The sequence below is a fragment of the Sturnira hondurensis genome, unplaced genomic scaffold (genome assembly GCF_014824575.4).
Source record: "Sturnira hondurensis isolate 20B ecotype Veracruz unplaced genomic scaffold, ASM1482457v3 Scaffold0005252, whole genome shotgun sequence".
NCBI lineage: Eukaryota > Metazoa > Chordata > Mammalia > Chiroptera > Phyllostomidae > Sturnira > Sturnira hondurensis.
In genome coordinates, this window is record NW_028077883.1 from 8,315,484 (window position 1) to 8,343,388 (window position 27,905).

The following is a 27,905-nucleotide window of genomic DNA, read 5'->3' on the forward strand; positions in this document are numbered from 1 at the left end:
TCAAAATACTGGTGATCAGGATGGTCACAGAATTGGTTGAATATGGTCACAAATTAGATGAAAAAATGAAGTCTGTGCTAAGTGAAATGAAGGAAAATGTACAGGGACCCAATAGAGATGGGAAGGAAAGTGAGACTCAAATCAAGGGAGTGGACCAGAAGGAAAAAAGAAACAACCAATAAAAAAGAATGAAGGGAGAAGAATTCAAAAAAAATGAGGAGAGGCTTAGGAACCTCCAGGACATCTTTAAATGTTCCAACATCTGAATTATAGGAGTACCAGAAGAAGAAGAGAAAGACCAACAAATGGGAAACATTTGAACAAATAATAAAGGAGAACTTCTCCAATTTGTCGAAGGAAATAGACTTTCAGGAAGTCCAGGAAGCTCAGAGAGGCCCAAAGAATTTGGACCCAAGGAGGAACACATGAAGGCACATCAGAATTACATTAGCCAAGATTAAAATGAAGGAGAGAATCCTAGAAGCAGCAAGAGATAAGGAGACAGTTACTTACAAAGAAGTTCCCATCAGACTGACAGCTGATTTCTCAAAAGAGACCTTACAGGCAAGAAGGGGCTGGAAAGAAGTATTCTAACTCACAAAAGGCAAGGACCTACATCCAAGATTGCCCTACCCAGCAAAGCTTTCATTTAGAATAGAAAGGCAGATAAAGTGCTTCTCAGATGAGGTCAAGTTAAAGGAATTCATCATCACCAAGCCCCTGCTATATAAAATGTTAAATGGACTTATCTAAGAAAAAGAAGATAAAAGACATGTACAGTAAAATGACAGCAAACTCACAATTATTAATAACCACACCTAAAAAAAACAAACACAAACTAAGCAAACAACTAGAACAGGACAGAACCACAGAAATGGAGATCAGATGGAAGGTTAGCAACAGGGGAGTGGGAGGAGGACAGAGGGGGAAAAGGTAGAATAAGTAGCATAAATGGTGGGTAGAAAGTAGACAGGGGGAGGATAAAAATAGTATGGGAAATGTATAAGCTAAAGAACATATAAGTATGACACATGGACATGAATTAAAGGGGGCGAATGTGGGTGTGAGGGGGTGTGTAGAGTAGAGGGGAGTGAAGGGGGAAAATGGGACAACTGTAATAGCATAATTAATAAAATGTATTTTAAAAATACTTGATTCAATGCTATGGCAAAAGAGGGGACAGAGATTGAACTCAATTGCACTGAAGCAAAAGGTGGGAAGGTTTTAAAGCCCTGGGGTGAGCTAATGGGAAACCACTGAACTACCAGGGGAAGGCTGGTCAGTGGGAAGAGTGGGGCATGTTAACTCCTCAGTTTGCAAATGTTTTTCTGTGTCATTAGGCCGTTGGGGTTTGCTAGTCGGAACCCATCTAAGGTGGGCTTCCACCTTCCCACAGAGACTGGGAGACCCTGTCTCCAGGGAGCTGGCAGTCCCAGCATCTGCCTTTCTCCTGCTGTGGCATGCCAGGCTGCTGGGTCCCAGAGCAGCCTCCCCTACAGCCCTTCCCTTTTCTGGGGAAGGCAGGCTCTCCCACCCCCATGTGGCTTCAATTTTCAATCCCACCACCTTAGGTGCCGCCTGGTCTCTCCTGGGGGTCCCACTGGGGAGTGCAAGAGCTGGTGATCCTTTCAGGGTTCCCTCCCCTGCTCCCAGTGATCTGGTCAGATCCTCTGTTACATGATGGCTTCAGATTTGTCCTTCAGGTAGAAAGAAATGTCATCAGGTGAGAGTGATGGGGGTCAAAGTTGATAGGGGGTGGGAAGCAGAGCATTATGAATATGCTTATTCAGAGAGGGAGATGAAGCTTAATAAGGAACTATAGACACTGGGCAGTGTGCACGGTCTATTTGAATTTCTAAGCTTCAGGACTTGGTAAAAGTTCTAAATATTAAATAGATACATTTTTAAGGTATGTATAGAAAAAATAAACAATGGAAAATAGTGGTTGTGTTTGAATGGTATGATTTCCCCACCTTGTTTGTATACTTAGTGTGCCTTAAGATTCAAAATGAACTCATTATAATCATAATGGAAAAGTAACTTTTAAATTTCAAAGATCATGAAATAGATGGTGATCCAGTAAAAGAAGAATTTGGGGACACTATATGACTTTGCTAGAGCTAAGTGGTACACAGACTTGCTGGCTTAAAAACAAATTTATTTCCTCACAATTCTAGAGGCTAGAAGTCTGAGATGAAGGTGTGGCGAGGTTGTTTCTTCTGAGGCCTCTCTCCTTGGCTTGTAGACGGCATGTCCCCCCTGTGCCCTCAGCTGGTCTCTCTGTGTGTGTCTGTGTCCTAACCTCCTCTTCTTACAAGGACACGGATCATATTAGATTGGGGTGCACCCTAGAGCTCACCTTACCTTAAAAGATCTTGTCTCCCAACACGGGTACAGGCTGAAGTACTGAGGATTAGGATACCAACAAAGAATTTTGAGGGACACGATTCAGCCCATAGCAGGCACTTATATCTCACTGAGATTTTAATTGCCTCTTGGTATTTCTGATTTCTTTTTTCTGTAGATTTCCCCCACCCCACTCCCTGGCCAGTTTCTTATTCTTATGACTTAAAATTCTGTCTGGTGAACAGTTTCTAAGCAATTGGTCAAATTTGTTGATAATTTTTGAGATGTCAATTTTTAAAAATTTTACATGCGTTTAAATTCAAAGAAATATGGTCTCAAGTAAAACATGAGTTTCCTGTCTTTTGCTTCCCTATTCGTCTTTTGTCCTGAAGTTCTCCCACCCCCTCAGGAAAGATCAAATTATCTTTTCCGGTTCCTCATTCTGCTTCTGCCTTATGGAAGAATCGGGAATCCGGAGACAGGACACTTCCCAGCTCATGACTTAATCTTTAAATCAAGAACTTTACAGTTCTCTGTATTCTATCCATCAGAAAAGGAATAAGAAAACCAAGGTTAAAAGCAACTATTTCAAGTTTTTTATATAAAAGGAAACTTTTCAGGAAAATCCTGGTAAGTTGCTGAATCAAACTTTACGCTTATGAGGTGCAGCCATTTTTTAAAACTCCAGCTGTAGTCTTTATATAAATACATGTGTTTGTACACAAACCATTACTTGTAAAAATACTGAGATTAATTAGAAATAAAATGAACAAAATATATATCACTACATGTATCTGAGGCCAACTTTTTAAGTGGACTTAGGGAAATGAGAGTGTTCGTGACTGTGTATGGCGTGAGAAAGACCATTAGAGAAACAATATCAGTGAGGACGGGAATTTAAGCATAAAAGTGTTACTGGGGAGACCCAAGTTAGGGGCCTCCTGCACTTCAGTACTTGTCTCACTCAAGCCAAGTGAGACAAGTGAGACTGATCAAGATTTCCATGACTAGAAGCTGAACCACGGATCCCAATCCTGCATGGCCTAGGTTTAGAGTGGCCTGGCCTTATCTAGAAAGCCGGGAACAGGATTTTGTACTTGGCCTGTTTGGTTGATCCAAAATCAGCGTTCTCCCTGGAGCGAGATGCAGCCACCTCCTTGATGAGGAGGAAGCATGTCTAGTCCATGCCGGTTTTGAAGAACTACAGGTGCTAAGGAATTAATTATAGACTGCGTGGTAAAAAGGGAAGCATGTAGAGTTATATCTTGTCCTAATGATATCGTCAGGGCTCCTTCTAAAAATAAAGCTGCTGCTGCTATTACCCTAACATCATGTGTCCAGCCTTCAACCACAACATCTAATTCTTTTGAAAAATAACCTACAGGCCTCTTAGTGAGCCCTAGGGTCTGAAACAGGATCCTTCACGGTATGCCAGGTTTTTCAGCAACAGATGGTTGGAAGGGTTTCTCCAAGTCTGGCCAATTTAGGGCTGGTGCCTGCATAAGAGTTTCCTTTAGCTGTTCAAAAGCCCTTTGATGTTCCTTTTCCCAGTTTTTAGTTGGTACCTGCTTACCACCTTCCTTTAATGCTTTGTAGGGACGTCTGGCCTTTTCTCCAAATCCTAAAATCCACAATCTGCAATATCTTTTCAATCTTAAGGATGCTTGGAGAAGTTTCTGAGTGGTAGCTCAAGGAGGCCTAAAATGGCTTTTGAGGATAGCATTCTTTTCCCAGGGATTAGTATAAGGCCTAAATATTCTACTTTTTTGTTGTAGTATTTGAGCCTCAGATATTTATACTCCTGTCCACCATAAAATGTAGGGTCTGTAGTACATGTTTATGGCCCAGTACCTTTGTAGGGGAAGAGATAAGTAGTTCTCTACATTTAGGATCACTAGGCCTCACCCCTCAAGTGACAGGTCCCTTAAGTTCTCTGCTAATGAAACAGTGTGCAGCCAAAAGGGGAGGCCCAAATAGGGATTTGGGATGAGGTCCAGAACTCAAGGTGTCCAAAAAATATTAGGAAAATATATAGGATGTCCTCACACCTTCCTCCTCACAGGTGTGAGCTTGGGGAAGGGACACCGGGAGCAGGGCCATTGAGAGCTGTTTTGTACATCAACAGCTTTGCAGCTAGCCTCTGGCATGGTCATTTAACATATCTTTAACCTTTTAACTGGTTGCATAGATATGTTAAATAGCTGTGGCCAGGCCTTGAGCCAGGGGGATGGAAGTGACTTCCACCCACGGTGTAATTGGGAGGCAGTTCCCCCTGGTTACAGTGCCTGCATGAGAGCTAGGAGAAGATTGGCTCCATGACATGGGGCCACACCTGCCCAGACCCACGCTGGCAGCCCAGTAAACCTGGAAGGATACAAGAATGCTGGCAGGTGTAGCTGATTGTAGGAGGAGTCGGAAATGGGGTAGAGAGGAAGCTTGGTGTGGGGATTTAAACCAAGACACAGCAGCCACTGAGGAAGAACCATGTAGCTGTGGCAAAAGAAGAGGGAGAACCACGCAGCTCTGAGCCAGGGTGGGGACCCACGCAGCTTTGGTGGGGGGACCCCTGCGGCTTTGGTGAGAGCGAGGACCCCACGGCTTTGGGGGTGTACTTGTTGGCCACATGGCTTAGGAAGTAGAAGAGACTCTGCCTGGGATTAAAAGGGTGAAAGGACTTTTGCCAGTAGGCCACGAGAAGATGCCACATGACTTTGGATTAGCTGGGGTCGCAACCTGGAGATCCTGACAGCGACACAGCTGATGGTGCTGGGAGCCTGAATCATGGACTTCTACTTCCTTTCCTGAGATACAATATCCCAAATTAAGGCAGAGGGAGAAGGAAGGACTGTGTGCATCTGTGGATACCCTAAAGGACTTTGATATTTCAATGAAGACATTAGGTCACTACTTTAAGTCTGTATAGCTTTAAATAAACATTTCCTTTCCTTTGCACAAATCCCTGGCATTGACAGACGTCTTTCCTCTGGTGGTGGGTAATGCGAACCTAGCGGGGTGTCCTTTCAGTAACAGCATCTTGTACTCACCTTGGCCCTGTTCTGTAACACTAATGCTTGTCTAAATGAATGAGAGCTGTGCCTAAATGCCTGAGGGAGGACACTCCAGGTTAGCATTTATGTCCCTGTGTCCAGGTTAGGTGTTTATGTCCCTGTGAATCTGTCCATTCAAAAGCAAATACAAACAGAGAAGCTGAATTCCTAGAACACTCATCTAGCTGGGGAGGTCTGTCCTATGAGGGACCCACACTCCAGAAGATAATTCCAGGGTTTTTTTGTTCCTCCCACCTCAGTTCACTTTCTTACCACCTGGCATACACAATCTTTGCAGCTCCTACAAGGGGAATACCGATGCAAATAGAGTTGTCAGAAGCCACCTGGAGCAAAGAGGTGCAACAAACTTGGAACAGGCCAATGATTTACATGTACTTTTCCCCAGGCCATGTTTAGAGGCAGAAAAGACTTGGGGAATTTGTATAGTGGGTGTGAGTGCACTGCCTGTGAGTGGGGCTCCATCCCCAGCTCTCTTATGTGTCTCATTTGCTCCCCTGGCTGTCTAAAATAATCCAGCGGGGCTTGGAGTGTTGGGTTGTTACCAAATGAAAGTCAGGGTTCAGCTGCCTGCCACTACCCATAGCCAAATTCTGAAAGCACAAGTTGGTGAGATAGGAAAGAGGTCTTTATTCAAGAGCTACACAGTCTGGGCAGGTAGCAGACTCCTGCCTCAAAAGCCGATTCCCTCTGGAAACCCAGAGGAAAATCCAATCACCCCTAGCCATCCCAACACCAACATCCAAAGTTCCTTCTTCCATTTAAAAATACTGTCCCTCGAGAATTGCAGGTGGCCGCTGAGGGGTCACCCAAGCAGCTCAACTTCTCTCCCAGCCACTGTGAGGCTCCCAGCCCCTTCCTCAGAATCCACCAGTGTGGCTAGCACCACCACTGTTCATGTGGCTTCTGAGGCCAGGAGCTCCTGTAAACGCACCAGCCAACACATCCATGAGGTGGGTAAAGAAGGACCCATCTCTCTGTTCCCCTGGGTTTGTATAAGTTACCCACATGGGCTTGGGCCAGGAACTTTTCTCCTAGTCCAAACTTCTGCATGCTCCAGGAGGTTCTGGCCCCGACCTATACCATCTTTTCCCCAGGCTAGACCGACAGGTCTTCTCTGGCACAGCACTTCCCCCTGCCACCATCTTGGCCTCTAAGGTACCAGAAGGTTTCCCACCATCTTAACCCCCAACCAGGAACTGGAATGGAGGAGGGTTTTTCCCACAGCCAATTATTTTCATTAGCCTTATGTGTGCCCAGCACAATGTTTCCTCCTGCCACATCTCTCCCAGGGGTGGGGGATTCTGTTGTCAGGAGCAAGATAAATTGGGGTGGAGCGTTCACAAGGCACTAGCTTGGTTACCCGGGCAACACAGCCTCCCAGTGCCTGGGATGGTTTGCTGTAGTTTGTGGTTGCTTCTTGGGCTCCACACAGTTTGGCCGGGCAGGCTATCAGTATCAATTCCCCTCCTCAACACTCTGAACCCTTGTAATCTTACAAGGGCAAATGGACAAAGGTCTCATTCTTCTGTAACTATTTCCTTCTAACAAAGGGTGTAGTCTTATCTATCCTTGGGTCCAGAAAGGGGGCAGTCAAGAATGGTGGGAAACCTTTATGGTGAGAGAAGGGCCTTGCAAAGTCCAGGTCAGCGGGGTGTCCCTGGGAAGTGGTGTACCTGATGTCCAAAGGATGGTGTTGCTGGATACGCAAAGCTAGTAGATAGATGGCTTCACACTTGAAGATGGAGTTCCGCACTGAGACCTACTGTGCAAATAATCAAGTGTTTTGTGAGGGGTCAGAAACCATAGGCAGACTAATGGATCTCCATGGCCTGACCCTGAATGAGGATTTGGGTAGCACCTTCCCTTCACCACAGCAGAATAAATACGCTGAGGAAGACACCACTTGGGAAATGAGAAAGGAAAGGAAAGACTTAGCTTTGGGAGCCACTGTCCCTTCTTGAAAGAGGAATTTTAGACCTCTTTGAGGAGTGCAGGTCCAGCTTTCCCTCTCAGTACCAACCACAGCAGCAAGGTCTGAGTCCTCCTTAGGCACTGCCTGCTTTGTACACATGTGGTGGATCCAAGGCTTGATTCCAATGAACTTTAGGGAAGAGTGTGTTGTCAGTACAACATCATAGGTACCAGTCCTGGTACTTTGCTTGGCTAACTGCTGTTCAGGGCTTTGAGTCTTCCAGGTCTTTAGTACATCTCGGTCTCCCAGATGTGTAAAGGTTTGTCAGACAAATAGAAAGACCTGCAATGAGAAAACCTGTGCAAAATTGTTAGTCTTTACCCTCAATGTTTCCCATAATAGTATTGCCCACTATTGCCCATAATGTTTAATTTTTGACTCATGCTCTAAATCTAAGTGTGCTCCTAGAGCAGAGAATTAGAAGGGTTTCCCACACACTATTTCAGAAGGACTTAATGTTAAGACCACATCAGGGTGCTTTCCTAATTTGGAGCAAGGCAATAGGGAATGCCTGGTCCCATTTCAAATATGTTTTCTGGCATATTTTCATCAGCATCTTTTTAATTGTATAATTCATTTTTCTAAGTCTTTCCCACAGACTGAGATGTCCAAGATGCCTGTAGTTTCCACTGAATCTGTAGTGCCTATCCCACTTCTGAGATATCTCTTAAGTTAATGACAGTCCATCGTCACCTTCAATAATGTGAGGAAGTTTAAACCTAGGGATTGTTTCTTTCATTGGAAGTTTTGCTACCTCAGTTGCCTCCTCAATTCTACTAGGGTATGCCTCTACCCATCCAGAAAAAGTGTCCACAAAAACTAATATTCAAAGTTTTCACAAAAGTGTCCACAAAAGGCAAAAACTCAAAGTTTCCTCTGGTTTTAGTCATCTGTGTAAAGTCAACTTAAGCCTTCAAATATGCATAACCATTTACATTGTACTCCCTTTTCCACTGGGGCACGTTCTGTCTTAGGATTGTTTGTGTCACACCTCTGACAAGCTTGTGTGATCCTCTGTCTGGTCCTTTGCAAATGTGGCCTAATGAGATCCATTAAGCATCCCTTCAGTTTTTTTCCTGATATTTCCCCAAATATAGTCAAGGAATTCTTAAATCCTTGCCACAACACAATCCAACAGTGTTGGAGCATGGCTTTAGTTTCTGGGTCCTGCCATTCAAAGGCAAATAATAATTGAGCATGTTTATCTATTGGGGTGCAGAACAAGGCATCCTTCAAGTCTGGGACTGAAAACCATTTGCTACACCAGGGACTGTGGTCAACAATATATAAGGGTTGAGCATTGTAAGATGAATATCCTGGACATTATCATTTATGACTACTGCTTGAATACCCTCTAAACCTTTTTTTTAAGGGGATATTGTTTCTGCTATGAGATCTGCATTCCTTCTTTTAGATTAGTTTTTATGGGTTGGATACAAATCACACCACCCCAGGTTCCACGGGCCCAAATGGGTTGCTTGACCTACTCACAGATCTTGGGTGGGAAGAGTTTACCTCCAGGTCCTTCTGAGCAAGTTGGGAGCACCTGGAGCTGGCCAGCATGTTTCAGATGGACTTCTACACATACTTGCTGCTTCTTAAGAGAAAAAGTTACCTGTGCATGCAGTTTACAAAGAAAATCTTGGTCCAGCAGTGGAATGGGGCGGTCTGCCATGTAGGGGAAACTACACACAAGTTTTTGATCCCTGAACTGGCAATTCTTTGAAATTTTCTGGTTACTCCAGTAACCTTTACTACAGCTGAACTTTTCTTGCTTAGTTTTATATTTAGCACTGAGTACGTAGCTCCCATACATACTAGGAAATCAATTACCTTGTTTCCCGCCCTTAATTTCCCACCCCCAGGGCACCTGTGGGGAAATAGTAATAGGTCAGGAGACGTCTAGGGGAGCCCCTTGGCTTCCCCATTCATCATCAGATTCTCCTTTCCTCTCTAGCATTTCTCAGAGAGGGTTTCCATTCTATTTTTCCTTTTGAGTTTCAGGCATTCCCTTGTTCTATAACCCTCCTCCTTCTAATAGGCACATTGATTGGCACCTAATGGGTTTTTCTTCCTTTGTTTAAGGCTCCACCTCTCCTTCTGATTTCCACACACCATTCCCTAAGAAAACAGTGGCCTTCTTTAATTTGCTTTAATTTCCTTTATTCCTGGTCATTGTAAACTTTAAAGGCTATGTCGACCAGCTGGGAGGGGCTCATTCCCAAGGCCTCACCTAAACGTTGGAGCTTCCTTTGATATCAGGGGCACTTCGTCCAATAAAAGTCATGTTTACCATCTGGACATTTTCTGGTACCTGTGGGTCTGCATCAGTGTGCTTTCAATAGGTCTGACAGATCCTTTCTAAAAATTCAGAAGGTCTTCACCTGGTTTTTGTTGAATGGCCCGATCATATTCAGGCTCTTATTTACACACCCCTTTCTTAAGCCCTTTCAATATTCACCTTTTGTAATGTTCTAGGAAGTCTAGATCCCCACGATTTGGGTCCAGGTTAGGCTCTGTCAAGAGAATTGCCCTAGCTGCATTGGGCATCCCTTGGGATTCTCTGGGTGGCGGTGTTGAGCCTCTTCCTTTGCCTTATTTATAACTAGATGCTGATCACCTGCCATTAGCGGGATGTTAAGGAGAGCCTGTGCATCTGCCCAGTTGAGATCACAAGTGGCAAAACGGACGTGATGAGGTCCGTAGTTTTCTGAGGACCCTCCCTATCGGAAGAGTTGGAATTTCTCCAATTCAGTAGGTCTGAAGTGTAAAGTGGAATATGGGCCCAGTAGTAGCCAGTGGGCTGGCCTTCCTAACATAGTCCACCTGCAGGGTATTGCCTCAAAAGGAATGGTCTCATTCTGAATAGGGATGCCCCCTGTGTAAGTTAGGTGCTCTGCTGGGTCTTTGATGGGGAGACCATTCCTTCTTCATACGGAGGTGGGGCTGTTGCCTCTCTGGGCCCGATTCCAGGGGTACCTAGCAAAGGGAGGGGTGAGAGGGGGAGTCTTCCTGCTGTTCAAACTGCCTCCGCTGGGCATTGTTCAGGGCATTGATGAGACTTTCCCCTGTCTTTCTATTAGGAAGGGGTTTTGAAGCCACTTCCCTTCTTTGCATCATTAAACGGTTCCCTTTCTTTGCTGAATCCTTATTCTGTAATGGCCTAAACACCTGGACAAAAGGGATTTCACTCCGTTTGCCTGACTGTTGGCAAAATAATTCCAATTGCATGATGTGATAGTAATTAGGGAACCATTTAGGGACCATTTCACCCCACAGTCTAAAATATACACAAGTCATATAGTGTTACAAAGCCAATTCTTTCTTAGGCATTGGATAACGGCTCTACATGGACCAATCTGCTAAATTTGGCCCAGTGGGGTCCCTTCATGAGCCAGAACAGAACAGCCCCCGATGGCCTGGACATGCATACCTGCAATTATAACCACAATAAGACCCTTGGCCAATTGAGAACACATACACAAAACTTGAATCCGTAACTCCATTATTCCAAACGAGTGCGCACAAGCACGTTTTATTGTCTTATCTTCTGCCAACCCGCACCACAAAAGGTGGCCCCGCGCAAAACTCAGGGGATCGTCACTTACTCTTAGAGTCTGTCTCCTTCCTAGCCCATTTGCTCTGTGCCCCCACCCCCAGAGTTCAGGTGGTCCTTACTCATACTCCAGTTCATGACCCTAAAACCTGGGTGATCCTCACCGGCTCTTAGAGTCTGTCTCCTTCTCAGAACCATTCCCTTCCTACCAGCCAGTGATTTCAGGTAGCCAGCGCCTGAGCAGGAGTGCAGAGGAATCCTTTGAGATGGGGAAATCCCCACAGTCCCACTCTTGGGGTCGGCTTGCCACAGGGAGGCGGGACATGAACACAAGCCCTCTGGGCCTTACCAAGATCCACGGTGTACCTTTGTCATCACCAAATCTGTTATGAATGGGAATTGGGGCTCAGCTGCCTGCCACCACCCACAGCCAAATTCTGAAAGTAGAGGCTGCTGAGATAGGAAACATGTCTTTTTCAAGAGCTGCACAATCTGGGAGGGTAGCAGACTCCTGTCTCAAAAGCCCATCCCCTCTGGAAACCCAGGGGAAAGTCTAGCTACCTTAGCCAGCCAACACCAAGGCAGCATCCAGAGTTCCTTATCACACTTAAAAAAATACTGTCCTCTGAGAACTGCAGGTGGCCACTGAGCGGTCATTCAAGCAGCTCAAATCCTCTCCCAGCCACTGTGAGGCCCCACGCCCCCTCCTCAGAATTTACCTATGTGGCCAGCACCACCACTGGCCACACATCTTCTAAGGCAGGAGTTCCTACAAACACACCAGCCAACATGTTCTCAAGGTGGGTAAAAAAGAACTCATCTCTCCCTCCCCCTGTATTTCTATGTTCTCTGTATGGGCTGGAGCTAGGTAGATTTCTCCTAGCCAAAACTTCCATGCACTCTAGGAAGTTCTGACCCGCTAATTAATCCTGTCTTTTCCCTGGGATAGATTTACAGGTCTTCTCTGGCACAGCACCTCCCCCTGCCACCATCTCACCTCTAACGTACATGTGATTGCCTTCCCCAGTCCCACCTCCAACCAGGGACTGGAAAGGGGGTTAGGACGCCTCTTTCCTCAGCCAGTCATTGTTGCCGGACTTGTGCATACTCAGTACGTTTCCCCTGCCACATCTTGCCTGGAGGTGGGGGAATGTATCATGAGGAGCAGGACACATTGGGGCAGAGTATACACAAGGCACTAGCTTGGTTACATGGTCAACATGGCCTCACCTGTGCTGCCTTGGGCAGTTTGTGGTCCCTTCTTTGGCCCTACAGTCTGGCCAGGCAGGCTATGGGTATCATAGAAAACAGCCCTTATTTTTCAAGACCCCAATGAGCCAAATTTATATTACAGCAATGGGGGTTTCCTATAATGTCCTACACATCTTAGGGATTGAACCCCAGACACCTACACGAAGTCCCCAACTCATGTAGGGACAACTGAGAACTTGAACTAGAGGAAGGAGGTGCATCTTCAATCTTTAGAGCCAAGGCAAACCTGAGCATTTGGTGTAGATTTTATCCTTGTTTCTGCCTCTAAACACAGGCCTAGTATGTTTTAATACCCCTCTCCCACAGTGTTGCATCTCCTCTTTAACTCTGAAGATAAAACAGGCGATAAAACATTGCTGGTAGGACTGTACTCACTGTGCTCCAGGTGACTGGAGACAAAGGGTGAGTGGGTGTCTGAGACCCAAGTTACAGCACCAGTAAATATGTTACCAGACAGACCCAAGTTAGGGGACTCCCCCTCCTCAGTTCTTGTCTCACTCAAGAGATGAATTCAGGTGAGAGACAACATGCATGGTGGAAATGAGAGAGCAAGTTTACTTACAAAATACACTTGAGCAAGAAGGTGCAGGCAGGCATCCAGCTAATCTGACTGCCCCCACTATTGGGATTTTAGGGCTTTTGTGCTGTAGTCAACTTGCAGGTTCCCCCTCCTCCTCTCCTCTCTAGACTTTGGGATTGATATACAGTTTCAAAGGCTTTCTTCCCCAGATAGTGGAAACGACACATACAGAATTTCAAGGGCTCCCCTCCTCTTGCACTATCATGGTTTTTCTTATGATTCGCAAAATACCTGGCCATCTTATCTAACCAGGCTCAGGGCTGCTGAGTCAACGAGTGAGACACGTCTCCCCCCCCTCTGCCTTAGTTTCCTATCTATCCTGCCTAAGAGAAGACTGTAAAGAAACCAAGGGTCGTGTACAATTATGCAAAGTTCTGTCTTTTCTAACCTAAGATGTTATTAAAAGTTTTACATCTCATCAAAGATATCCTGCAGAGGCTGTTTCTCTACACAAGTTTCTCTCAAATCCATCTCATATAGCAATCTAGTTAAAAACTTAAATGAAAACAACTTCGGGAAATAAAACTTAACTTGTTTATGTATAGTTTGCTAACCATTAGAGGCCTGTGTGTATAACCCTCCAGGGCAATAGCCAGGATTCTGGATGTGTCTTCCCCTACCACCAACTGCAAGGAGCAGAACAACCGCTCAGGGCATGGATGTCTGGAGTGGGCGAGGACCCTCCCCCAGATGAGGGTGGGTGGGTACTAACGCTAGTCCCTAAGAGCTCTGCTAATTTGGTGTTTTTTGTGCAATATCTAAATATCTAAACACCTAAAGAGAGAAACATAAAATAACTCTCCAGAATGGCATCATGCTGGTCCTTTGTCAGTAATTAATGTTACTACTACCAATAAGATTTATGTTCACAGTGTTTCCAAAACAGGAGGCTGAGGGCCCCTATGAAACCAAGTGTTAATGTCATCTCATTCTCAAAATTTGCCCACACCAGTCATGGTCATTTTGATATTTACTCAGCTCCAACAATATCTATGCAGATTCTCTTACAGTTAATAAAGTACAAATTATTGCAAAAGCACTATTGAATATAGTAGATTCAAATCATTGTTCACAACTGTTACCATGTGCAAGGAAGAGAGTTGAGAAAACTTTCACACTATAAGTTCAAGAGTATTATTCAGGAGTTTAGTATATTATATTGAGCCAAGATATTGTCAATCTTTCCTTCTAACACAAAGAAAGCTCCAGAGTTGGGGGAATAAAGATTAATGACCTTATAGAGAAGAATATTTCTATCTCCCTGGTATCTATTAGCAGAATCTGAACTAAAGGAAATGAGAGAATGCTGTCACCTTGTAGGTGGCACCAGGTTCCCTACATAGCAGCCCCTACATGGGACATGGCATACAATGAGGCCCCAGCTGTGTAGAGGCCAAAGAACTGTAAGAAAAAGGGATGGACTGCAGTGGAAATGTCCTGATGGGCTGCTTCAGCTGTAGAATGTGGAGCCCAGTTTGAACAGTGTAATCACTGGCTGAACTACAAGAGAACATCTGGACTTTTTGTCCTCACAGTCCTCAAGGTATCTTCAGAGAGAGAGGTGAATGGTTAAATTACTGAACGAGAACTCTGGCAAAGGGAAAGTATTGCCTCACCAGACCTGATCAGAGTGTGTCTGCAGAAAGGGGCGAACCCCTCACCAGGGTCAGCCTCCCTGGGCAGAGGCAGCAGATGAAGACAGCAGAGGCGCTGAGGCTCTGACACCAAGGACCTGCAGTAGAGAGGGACGTCCTCTGGGGAAAACCCATCAAGAGTAATGGCCTCATTTAGAGACAGAGCAGAAGATTGAAACGGGATATTATGAAACTGGGGTACCGAGGAGGACTTCAAGAGAAAACATTTAGTAACATTCATTTCCTTCCATAAACTGTCTTTTTATTCTTTGTTACCAGGAGACTGAAGGTAGAGTTAGTTCTGGCCAAACAGGTAGCCCAGTGAAGATTGTTCCAGATTTCTGTCTGGAATTTCAGTGAAATGAAATAACTGCCCTAGTCCTTTGGCCCACAGGCACTGATAACTCAAGGGTTTTCAAAAACTCATTATTTTTAACTACTCTAAGGAAATGTTATTCATCAGATAAATTTTTGGTAAGAAACTCCTATGTTCTGGGCACTGAAAATAGTGAACAAAAAGCACAAAACTTCTCATTCTCAAGAAAAACACAGAATAATGGATGGGAAAGACAATAAACAAGACAAATAGGTAAAAATATATGGAACAGTTGCTTGTAATGAGACATAAGTAGACTTTTTTAAGCAGAAGAGAAATGCGAAATATTGGGAGACAAGATGCAGTTTTCTGTAGGTGGGCCAAGCAGTGCCTCTGTGAGAAGGTGACATTTGATAAGAGACCTAGTGCAGTGCAGCCCTGTACCACGTGGGAATCCAGGGACATTCCAGGGCAAGGAAACAAGCGCAGTGCCAGAGCAGGAGCAGGTACTGCCTGCAAGGAGCAACCAGGAAATCAGGGGGCAGGGCCTGATTAAGAGAGAGAAGTAAAAGTAAGATGGGGTAACAGGGTGCCAGGTCCTGGAAGGTCTTGAGTTCACAATGAGCTTGGCCTTCACTCTGAGTCAAGTGGAAAGCCACTGAGAGGGACTGAACAGAGTATTGTGTTATTTACATTCAAATAGCTCACTCTGGCTGCTGTGTTTAGAAGTCACAAGAGGGAACAAAAACAGCAAGAGGGAAACTAGTGAGGGGGTTCTCCTGCAATCCAGGAAGAGGAGAGGGAGGGTTGGAGCAGGTGGCGGAGGTGGGGATGGTAAACTGTGGTCAGATGTGGGACAAGGTTGGTTTGAAGATACAACTTACAGGATGTGCTCCACATTGAACATGGAATGTAGAAGGAAAAGGAAAGGGAAGGAAAGGGAAGAAAAGAGAGAAAGGGAGGAAGGGAGGGAGGGAAGAAAGAAAGAAAAAGAGTGAATTGGTTACATATTTATGATTATTTATTTTATTAAAATATTTAAATATAGAAGAGATGTGCTAGCTAAAAGATGTTCCTTTTACTATTCTTTCATATCTTCTGCATGTTTGAAAATTTTCATAGCAAACGTTAAGGGGAAAATATGTCCCATAAACAGGTCCTAAGCAACAGGCCAATCAAGTATGTTTTAATTTCCTGTGACACAATTTTGTTCATATAACAGATTCTCAACAAATACATCCTCAGTCAAAACTAGGAAAGACTGGGTATGTTCTACCTACATCTTTACTTCTTTGGAGGTGTTTTCCAGAACACGACTGTTGCAAATTCTTGAAGAAATGGAACTCATCCAACACAACCAAGCACAGCTATGCCACACTCTCTCCTACTACATAATCAAGATGATATCAAAAGTTTACATTTTGTTAAAGATTAAGCCCTCCAAAGTTTAATTATTTTATTTAAGGCTTTCTCCTTCATAACTAGCTGGCACAGAGACTGTGTGAAGAAGAAATACATAATTTTAACGTGCACTTTGTGAAATGAAACCCACTTGCTTTGTAGTTTCAGTTCTGAGTAACATCAGAGCAGGGCGTGGGCCTGCTGGTCTCCAGCCAGGTTTGCAGGAAACCTTTCCTGGAGGTAAGGATGCCTGCAAGCCACTAGGCCCATCCTCCCAGCGAGGGCTGGGCACTTTTGCTCATGCTGCTGCTTTGACTTTCTGATTGCTCCCAGAAAGAAAATTAAAGTCCTTAGGACACAGATCCTGAAATTTAGTACTCATAAGGAGAACTCTGGGGTTCAAAATGTTCCCAGAGCAGAGTAGAGGAGGTAAGGTGGAGGTCTTCTCCCCAGCTCCACCCAGAGCAACACCTTTACCCACAACAAACAAGACAATTCTGGTTCTGGTCCAATGCCCCTATACCGTCAATGGGAAAACAGGTTGGCTGGAAGGAGATACATTTTAATCATGATTTCATTTTCCTAATCACAACTGCTCTTCCTTTATTTATACTAGGTAGCTTATTGACAAATAAAAAGATACCCTGTGTTCAAAAACTATGCCAACACGTCAGGATTTAACTCAAATAGGATAATACCCATAAAAGAACTTTGTAAGCCTCAGGACAGTGAAGTATATTAGACTTCTATATAAACATTAAAAAGTCATCACCCTAGACTAGGTTGAAGACATGGATTATGCCAAGGAATTCTGTCAAAGTATAATTAAAACTTTTTGCCCAAATCATTGTCACCTTGAATTAAATACACGGCTCCCACCAAAATGGATTATAGACCATCTAAGATATTCATACGATCGAGAGAGTAAAAAATTTATGTACAAGCATTACCAAATATATAATAGCCTCAAACCATTATGCATCCTGTCAGCTTCCATTACAGGGGTGGGCAGCGGAGAAATTTTTGATGTTACAAAGGGTCTTCATCTTTCAACAAGGCAGGAATCTATGAGATAAGGTAAAAAGATCAGTTTGGGTAGGACAGATATAACTTACACCCTCTGAGACAAATGCTTTAATCTCCCAGGAGTGTTCCCAGCAGAATCCAAACAATAAAGAAAATAAAGACAGAAAACTGTCTCCCTGTAACTGTAAGTGCATAGGCAAGTCGCCCATGCACCATCTCCAGATCTCTCTCTCTCTCTCTCTCTCTCTCTCTCACACACACACACACACACACAGAGTCTCTGGGCATGTAGTGGCCAATAAGCAGGAAATCCTTCATGTGTTGCTTCATGTAGGATGCTGGAGTGTTCTGGCTAAGATAAGACACTGCCTCAGTTGTGAACAGAATAAGTCTGTGGGGAGTGATAAGAACATCCCCTGAGGAAAGTCTATTTGCACGGAGCAGCAAGAGGAGTGAGTGTAGCAGAGGGTGATCCTGAAGCCCCTACATGTCCAGTTCACTGAGGGCCTAGAATAGAAAACCCTGTATGAGAAACATGCTCATTCAGGGACTGTGAGTGAGACAGCAAAAGCTAAGAAGGGATGTTAGGGATCTGGGGCTGTAATATGCCTGATGGATACAGAACTTAAGTCTAACTTCTTTAAAAAAAATTAAACTCCAGCCCTGGCTGGTGTAGCTCAGTGGATTGAGTGCAGGCCTGTGAACCAGACAATTGCGGTTTGATTCCCAGTTAGGGCACATGCCTGGGTTGCAGGCCAGTTCCCAGCAGGGGACGCACGAGAAGCAACCATACATTGATATTTCTCTCCCTCTCTCCTTCCCCTCCCCTCTGAAGATAAATAAATAAAATCTTCAAAAAAATTAAACTCCTTTCTCACTCATTCTGACCACCTGACTGGAAGCTGGACTTGGTCCTTGTGTAATGGATAAAAAAATAAATATATTTCAAAACCACAATGAGATATCACCTCACACCTGTTAGAATGGCTATTACCAAAAAGAAAAGAAATAACAAGTGCTGGTGAGGATCTGGAGAAAATGGAACCCTTGGGCACTGTTGGTCAAAATTTAAATTGGTGCAGACACCAATGGAAAACAGTAGGAAGCTTCCTCAAAAATTAAAAATGGAACTACCATATGAGCTAGCAATTCCACTTCTCAGTATTTATGTAAAGAAAACAAAAACACTATCTCAAAAAATACCTGAACCCCTATGTTATTGCAGCATTCATTTTTTTCTTTTATTGACTCTAGAAAGAGGGGGATCAGAGGGGAAAGAGAGGGCGAGGAACATTGATTGGTTGCCCCTTGCTCATACCACAGCTGGGTACCGAACCTGCAACTCAAGCATGTGCCCTTACCAGAAATCAAACCTGCGACATTTCAGTTTGTGGGACAACACTCCAACTAACTGAGTCACATCAGCCAGGGCCACTGCAAGATTATTGACAACCACCAAGACACAAAAAGCGCCTTACTATCCAATGAGGGATGAATGGATAAAGAAAATATGGTATATACACACAATGCAATATTATTCAACCATGAGAAAGAAAGAAATCCTGCCATCTGTGACAGCATGGGTAGACCTTGAGGACATTATGCTAAGTTAAATAAGTCAGACATGGAAAGGTATATACTGCATGATCTCACTTATACGTGGAATCTAAAAAGAAAAGGAAAGACAAATTCATACAGAACAGACTAATGATTGCCAAAGGCAGAGGGGGTGTGGGTGGGCAAAACGGGTAAAGGAACGGCTACTACAAAGGCCTGACACAGCAGCGTGCCTGGCGTGTGTGTGGACAGCAAGATGAACTGGTGACTGGAGTGGAGTGGAATGGGTGGAGGTCACGGAAAGACAGTAAAAATCCGTGGAATGGGAATATCATGTAGGATCCCATGAAAGGACTTGGCTTTTACTCCAAATGAGATGAGAAGTCATTGAAAGGTCTGGGGCAGAGTGATGTGATTCCACTTAAATTGAAACAGGATTGTGTTGGCTGCTGTGTTGAAAATAGATTTGAATGGAAGGGGGTGTGAGGACATGATAGGGGGTGAGGAAAAGTGAGAAAGTAATAGGATCAATGGGTTAAAGGTCTTGGTGATAAAGACACATTAGAGTTTGAGCACTAACAGTAGTGAGTATAAGGGGAGGAGACGGCAGTTAAATGTTTGAACCTGAGATGATGGAAACCTCGTACCTATTGGTGATTCTATTAGTCTCCTAGGGCTGCTGTAACAAAGTATAACAAACTGAGTAGCTTAAACAATGAAAATATATTGTTTCACAGTTCTGGAGGCTGGATGTCTTCAACATCAGGGAATTGGTTGGTTCCTTCTGAGGGCCGTGAGGAAAAATGTGTTCCATGCCTCTTCCCCAGCTTCTGGTGGCTTGTAAGCAACCTCTGTCATTCCTTGGCTTAGAGAGGCACCACTGCACTGTCTGGCTCCATGTTCACATGGTGTTTTCCTTATGTATGTGCCTCTGGGTCCAGATTTTCCTTCTTCATAATGATACCAGTCACATTGAACCAGGGCCAACTGTAATGGTGCCAGGTTACCTACTTACCTCTGCACTACCCTTGTCTCCAAAGAAGCTCTCATTCTGAGGAACTGACACTGGAACTTCAACACATGGATTTCACGGGGTGGAAGGTTCATACAAATAAATTAGTAACGGTCATGGTAAGGTCAATAGTGTGACCATGAACGTGGAGATGGGTGGAAGTCAAGATCATTAGATGAGAAGCAGACAAGAAGGTGAAAGTCCAAAGTGCTGAAATGATCATCCACATGTCTGCTGAGCCATCACGAATTATGACAGGAATAGTGTCTGAGGGCATGAGTGCTTCCTCCCTTCAGCTGTCTACAGAACAGAGGTCAAAATGTTGCGCTGGCCAAAAAGTTCATTTGGTTTTTCTTTTATGTAACATGGCTTCTAGTAGCACTTAGTTCTTTTTAACTTCATTCAGAACAATTTGTAAGAATGTTGTGACAGCGTGAATTTAAAAAAACGTATCAAAATTGTTTTGATAAGTTTTTGTGTAGCCATTTTCATATTGAACATGGACGCAAATAAGCAACATTGTTGACATATTATGCTTTATATTTCAAGAAAGGTAAAAACAACTGAAATGCAAAAGAAAACTTGTGCAGTGTATGGAGAAGGTGCTGTGACTGAACGTGTCAAAAGTGGTCTGTGAAGTTTCGTGCTGGAGATTTCTCGTTGGATGATGCTCCATGGTTGGGTAGACCCGTTAAAGTTGTTAGTAATCAAATTGAGACATTACTTGAGAACAATCAACATTATATCATTCAGGAGATAGCTGACATACTCAAAATGTCCAAATTAATAATATTATTGGTGAAAATGAAAAATGTTTCTTTTATTTTATATAAATAACTAAATGGGCTTTCTGGCCAGCCCAATCTTTTAAAATGTATAAAAATCAAATATTCAGAAGATTCTCACAAATGAAATATTTGAACACTAAAGTCTAAAGTAACATGGTAGTCTATTTTTTAATTTTACTTATCTCCCAGTAACTTTAAAAAATCTTTCATTAGGAATCAGTTTACTAATGACTGCTTATACTACTGGCCCCACACAGTGCTTATAAACAGTGAGGCAGAGCCCCTCCCTTCAGTCTCACCTGAGGTGACAGAGACACTGCAGGGGAGACAGGAGGATCAGAGATGAGCCCCCCAGGATCCCAGGGTCAAGGAGACATCTACTGTCTGTAATGCCCTCTGCCCAGAATTCTCTTTGGCAGGAGCAGGCACTAATGCCTGTGGTTGGAGAACCACCTCACCAATACTCCTTAGACCTACCAGGTAGACCTTTGGTAATCTATGATACTATTCCTTATGCCCTAACTTTGTTCCCTCACTCTCTGCCCCAACCTGCCTCACACCCTACTCTAGCAGCCCTCCTTTAACTTCACCTGTACAATGTGCCCACTGTGCTCCAAGTGATACTCCCCTCCTACTCACAGGTCCTGGTTCCCTGGCCTTTACTGTATCTTACACAAAGTATTTATCGTAACTTGTCATTGTGATGAAGTCTTCTGAGTGTGTGTGTGTATGTGTGGCTTTTTCCTCCAAAGGACTATAAGTGCCATGAAGGAATTTCACCATTTCTTCCTGTTATATCTATTTGTCTTAGTGTGATGCCTAACAGGTACTCAATAAATATTTGGTATAATAGGTGCACTATAAATAGTTGGTACATAATAGGTGCTAAGTAAATATTTATTGGACTTCCAGCCATGACAGAGGTATAGGTAACCACAGCTTGCCTCCTTGCACAACCACAGCAAAAATTTCAACTAAATTACAAAACAACTATCACCCAGAATCATCAGAAAATCAAGTTGTATAAAAGTCTGACAACCAAGGAACTGAAGCTACCTTCTTCAGATGGGTAGTGGGGAAGAGACATAGAACAGACAACCAGAATGGGCTGGTCTCGCAAACACATGTGGTGGAAAAATGTCGAGATGGATATCAGGAGCAAGGAATCCCAGCCCCACACCAGATCACCCAGTCCAGGGTTCCAATGCCAGGAATAGAAGTCCCCATAACTTGTGTCTGTAAAAGCCATTGGGGGTTGGGGAGGCAGAAGAAATCACAGGATTCTTAGGCATCCCCTCTTAAAGAAAAAGCACTTAAGAAAAAAGATAAAAACTGTGAACATTAAAATGACAATAAATTCACAACTACCAACAATTGAGTCTAAAAAACAAAATAAGCAAACAAGCAGAACAGTAACAGAATCATAGATATGGAGATCATTTGGATGGTTACTAGTTGGGAGGCAGAAGGGGCAGAATGGGGTCAAAGGTTCAGGGATGACCCATGGACATGAACTAAGGTGGAAGAATTGCCAGGAGGAATGGGGGTGTTGGGTGGAGGGGGACAAAAGGGGAAAATTGGGACAACTATAATGGTATAATCAATAAAATATATTTAAAAATAAAAAATTAAACATTTGTTGAATGAACAAATATACAAGTCAAGGTGAAATAATACTTATCTCTGGTAATAATATATGCACTAGTTTTTGTGGAACCTGTAACATTTCTTCCATCTACCCTGTAAGTAAACAGGATTGATCATCTGAAATACATTTATAATGTTCATTTTTTCCAGGTGCTCAAAGTTCTACTACCTGGCTCAGCACTAGGTGTGCCCTACAGACTGAAGTCAGAGTGACTAATGTGATTCAGCGCACTAAGGCACCAAGACAAGTTTCATCAAGGCAAGTAGCAGCTCCTATGCCCAGTGGATGTGCACCTATAAAAGGGGTAAAGGATTTGGGTAGGCTTATGATAGTCATACCAGAAATGATGAGCATGGGTTTCTTCTCTGGCCAATCATAGGGCTGCAGGTTGAGGCCTCAGTTTAGCTCATTGTTCACATTTGACCTCCAGGAGACCTCACCAGGAACCTTTTGTAAGCAATGTATCCTAACAGATGGATCGCATTTTCAGTCTGGCTAGGTTTTGTGACTTGTTAGGAGTGTCAAACTCATTTTCACCAGGGGCTATATCAGCCTTGCTGTTACCTTTGAAGGGCCAAATGTAACTTTAGGACTGTGTAAATGTAACTACTCCCTAACTAGGGGCAAGGAGCTTGGTGCTGCCGCTGGGTAGAAACAAGGTGCCAAACAGGATAAAACAAGGTGGAGGGCCACATTTGGCCCGCAGGACTTGTGTTTGCCACCTGTGTTATACATTAAATATTTTTAAAACATAGTCTCCTAAATCTTTCACATGAAAAACTTAAAGCTTCCTAAATGTTTATATTTCCTCCTATTTGTTTTGCATGATCTTTAATGCCTTTAGTCTATCCTTATAATACTTTTGTTTATGATACTTATAATACTTTGTTTTCCCTTATTTAAACAACATTATTGATTCATCTTTTAAATTCAGATTTGGGGGTTGGAGGCTGAAAATTTCCTTTCTAGCAAAACTTCCAAATGAGGCTGAGGCTTTATGTTAATCCAGAGATACATTTTGAGAACTGCTCCCAATCTTATCTGCACCATAGAATATTCTAAAAATTTTTTAAAAGTACTAAGGCCTGAACTCCACTCCACTCTCTCTACATATTATTCAGACTCTCCGAATGTGGAGTAACCCACAATACAGTGAAGTGATACAGCAATACAGTGAAGCCACAATCAGTGAACCACAATATAGCGAGGGACGACTGTATACTTCAATGGTGAGTACCCATATAGAATTTTCTAGGTTGTTAAAATTATGTAGGTGTAAGAGTGTAGAAAGTGTTTAAGAGCATATGAAGTGTTTATAAGAGTATGGGAACGGTTAATAAGAGAGTGGGAAAGGTTTATAGGAGTGTGGGAAGGGTTTCTAAAGCTTAAAAATATATATAAATAATAAAATAAATACAATGCCACTATGCGGATTTTCACCTATCACTGGGGTCTCTGGAATGTAACTCCTATGATAGGTGAGGGATTACCGTAATTCTAATGTTGAGCCAGGGTTGAGGACCCTTAATCTAGGGTGTTCAAAGACACTCAGCTTTTGTAATTCAACAAAATGCCTAACTGTAGGACCTTCACTAGTCTCATATCAATAATTTAGGCTAAAATGATTTTAACAAAGTTAAAACTCTACTACTTTCCTTTACTCATTTCACACAAGCCAAGTAACTTTGAACTTCGATGAACTCTACAGAACCTCTGAATACCACAAAAATTAGACAGCCAAATCAATTATATAACATTTTGCTACCACATCCTCCAAAGCTCCATCTTTGGTGGGCCTAACAGCTTGAGTTCCAAAGGAAAATAGATGATGAGTTTACCAACAGCCTTGTTACTGTGTAAGAAAAATGATCAGACTCCTAGCTGTGAATGAAGTTTACTCTTCTCCAAACCGCCTCCACTTAACCCATTTCGTATTTTAAAGTTTATGTGCAACGTTCAGCTTTGGGAACCAATTTCTCTACTACTTAAGATTCTGGTTTTGCCCTACAAAATAAGAAAAAAAAGAAACTTTCACCATATTAAGCTTAAAAGGGGAAAATAAGGATACAGGGGTGTGTCACCCTAGTAGGCAGCTGCTGCTTATTTTGTAATCACATTATAATCATTGAGGAAACAAGAGCACTAATTGGAAATATAAAATAAATAAGTACCAAGCAGTTTCAAAAATCAACCTTGAACCATATTTTATATATGTTGTTTATGTAAAATTTTATATATTTAATTGACTCTGTGACTTCAGTGATAAACTACCACACTAAAATACTTCCTGTCTTACTTTTTCCAAGGAAAGAGGCTGCAGCTCTGCTATGGGTGAACAACTAAATCTACCTGAAATGACCAAAGACTGGAACAAAGAGCACGTGAAACAGTGGGTAACCAAAGACCTTAAGATTGAGGAAAAATACGGACAGATTCTGTTCCATGAAGAAGTGACAGGATTAGTCCTGCAGGAATTAACTGAAAAGGACCTTAGAGACATGGGGCTACCACGGGGCCCAGCACTTCTGATAAAGAGAGCATATGACAAACTGAGTAGTGGTCACCACAATTCTGGACAAGCAGATCACAGACAACCCAACAAAAAAGAACACCAAAAAAAGATGCAACAGCCACAAAAAGAACAGGAAAAATCAATGTCATCCAGTATGGATCATAATCTCAGCAAGACCAGAGATAACAAAGAACAACAATCAGTTCTTATGAAAGAAAATGTATTAAATGAAGTAGCAACCACAGAAGACAAAAAAAATAAGAAGCCAAAACCTGAGCAGTTGACGTGTATGCCACATCCCTTTGATCAGCCCCAGAGCAGCCATTGGTACATAGAACATTACCTTCTACCACCTGAAACAGGACCAGGCAATCTCATAGACCCCATTCATGAGTACAAAGCCCTCACAAACACAGACACAGGCACAGAAAAGGACATTAAGATGAAATTTAGCAATGAAGTCTTCCGATTCACATCAGCTTGTATGAATTCACGTGCCAATGGCACCATCCATTTTGGGGTCAAGGACAAACCCCATGGAGAAATTGTTGGCGTGAAAGTCACCAGTAAAGCTGCCTTCATTGACCACTTCAATCAAATGATCAAAAAATATTTTGAAGATAGTGAGATCAATGTAGCCAGGAAGTGCATTCGGGAGCCAAGGTTTGTGGAAGTCCTCCTCCAGGACAATACACCATCTGACAGGTTTGTCATTGAGGTAGATGTTATTCCAAAACACTCTGTATGTAAAGAAAAGTATTTCTACATTATGATGCAAACCCATGAAAATGAAACATGGAAACAAAGTGAAGAACTTTCACTGTTTGTGAGAGAAGGGGCTAGCACTAAGGATATCCGGGCCAATGTCAAGCAACGGGATGTGGAATTCAAAGCATTTTTTAAAAAGCTAAAGTCACTAGCAGTATCTAGAAAAGAAGCTGAAGAAAAGTATGAGGCCAAGGCAAATAAGAAGGAGAGTGAAGGACAAAAGCTGGTTAAACTTCTCATAGGAAACCGAGAGTCACTGGATAATTCATACTACAATTGGTATATTCTTGTAACAAATAAATGCCATCCAAACCAAACAAAGAACTTAGACTTTCTAAAGGAAATTAAATGGTTTGCTGTGTTGGACTTTGATCCTGAATCTGAGAGCAAGGGGGTGGCCAAAGCTTACCAAAAAACCCGGGTAGCAAATCTTCACTTTCCAAGTCAATATGAGGAAAAGACAGCTGCCATAAGGGAGAAAATATCTCACCTGAATCTTTATGATCAGCCCAGCTGGATCTTCTGCAATGGCAGATCAGACTTGAAAGAGGAGAGCTATAAGCCCCTAGAACCACATTTATGGCAGAGAGAAAGAGCTTCTGGAGTCAGGCAACTGATTTTATTTCTCACAGATGAAAATCTCATGACAAAAGGGAAATTCCTGGTAGTGTTTCTATTGCTGTCTCCAGTGCAAAGCCCAGGAGACCCACTCATTGAAACCTTCTCTGCTTTCTACCAAGCTCTCAAAGGAATGGAAAGTATATTGTGTATCTGTGTAAACTCCCAGATTCATCAACGATGGAAAGATCTACTACAAGCCAGGTTGACAATTGCAGATGAATTAGCAGACCACAGTGTTTCCACTTTAAATTTAGAATTGATAAACAGTACTATCCTTAAACTGAAACCAGTCACTCAGTCATCAAGACGGTTCCTGCCATCCCGTGGATCTTCTTCCGTCATCTTAGACAAAAAAGAGGAGGATATCTTGACCGCACTGGAAATTCTCTGTGAAAATGAGTGTAAAGACACAGATATTGAGAAAAACAAATCTAAGTTCCAAGAATTTAAGAAAACAAAAGAAGAGCACTTTTATCGAGGTGGCAAAGTGTCCTGGTGGAATTTCTATTTTTCTTCTGAAAACTATTCTTCAGCCTTTGTCAAAAGAGACAAGTATGAAAACCTTAAAGATCTGATACAGTGTTGGGCAGAGTCTCCTAAACCATTATTTGTAAAAGTTATCAATCTCTACCATCATCCAGGCTGTGGGGGTACTACATTGGCCATGAATGTCCTCTGGGACCTAAAGAAAAACTTCAGGTGTGCTGTGTTAAAAAACAAAGGAACTGATTTTGCAGAAACTGCAGAACAAGTGTTCAAGTTGCTTACCTACAAGGCTACCAGCCATCAGGATTATATTCCTGTACTTCTCCTGGTGGATGATTTTGAAGAACAGGAAAACGTCTATATTCTACAGGACAGGATCCATTCCATTTTGGTAGCAAATGGTTTGAGATATGAAAAAACACTGGTAATCATCTTAAACTGTATGAGATCTCAGAATCCTGATCAAAGTGCAAAATTAGCAGACAGTATTGCACTAAAACACCAGCTTTCTGCCAAGGAACAAAGAGCTTTTGAGGCCAAACTTGAGGAAATTGAAAAGCAACATAAGAACTGTGAAAACTTTTATTCCTTCATGATCATGAAAGAAAACTTTAATAAATCATATGTAGAAAATGTAGTCAAGAATATCCTAAAAGGACAGAATATCAACAGCAAGGAAGCACAACTCTTTTCTTTCCTGGCTCTACTCAACTCTTACGTTACTGATTTTACAATTTCAATGTCACAGTGTGAAACATTTTTGGGAATCACATGCACTCGTACTCCCTGGAAACCTGAAAGCATAGAAGACAAGATGGGAACCTACTCAACACTTCTAATCAACACAGAAGTCACCGAATATGGCGGGTATGCAGGTGTGCGCATCATTCACCCTCTGGTTGCCAGTTGCTGTCTCAAAGAGCTGGAAAGGAGCTACCACTTGGACAAGTGTCATATTGCATTGACATTATTGAGAGAGAATTTATTCTATGATTCTGGAATAGGAAAAGATAAATTTCAACACTACAGGCAAACCCTTCTGCTTACAAAACAGTGCAAAGAGTATGTAGATGAAACAGACACTTTGTTTTCTCCATTAATTGAAGCTTTACAGAATGATGAAGTCGAAAAGGTCTTGAAACAAAGAATTGTTCCATTCCCCCCAAATGCATACATTTGTCAGGACTTAGAAACACATTTGTACATTAAAGAGGAAGACTTTGACACTGCTCTGCATTGGACAAATGAGACCAAGAAAAAAGCCCCTAAAAATTCCTATGTCTCAGATACACTTTGCTGGGTATACAAATGTATAATGAAGTGTTGCCATCATCCCTTCTGA

The 27,905-nt window shown here is 42.8% G+C and overlaps 1 protein-coding gene across 1 annotated transcript; it reads left to right on the plus strand.

Annotated features, from left to right (window-relative positions):
- The first annotated feature begins 2,940 nt into the window (after positions 1 to 2,940).
- LOC118987368 (sterile alpha motif domain-containing protein 9-like) lies at positions 2,941 to 27,905 on the plus strand. Its single transcript, XM_037046484.1, has 3 exons — positions 2,941 to 2,976; positions 22,326 to 22,493; positions 24,483 to 27,905. Exon 3 carries the CDS (start codon positions 24,504 to 24,506, stop codon positions 27,903 to 27,905), a length of 3,402 nt encoding a protein of 1,133 aa, XP_036902379.1. The 5' UTR covers positions 2,941 to 2,976; positions 22,326 to 22,493; positions 24,483 to 24,503.

Bases quoted from the DNA above. Each gene is read 5' to 3' on its own strand.
- LOC118987368 (XM_037046484.1), top strand. From the start codon at position 24,504: ATGGGTGAACAACTAAATCTACCTGAAATGACCAAAGACTGGAACAAA.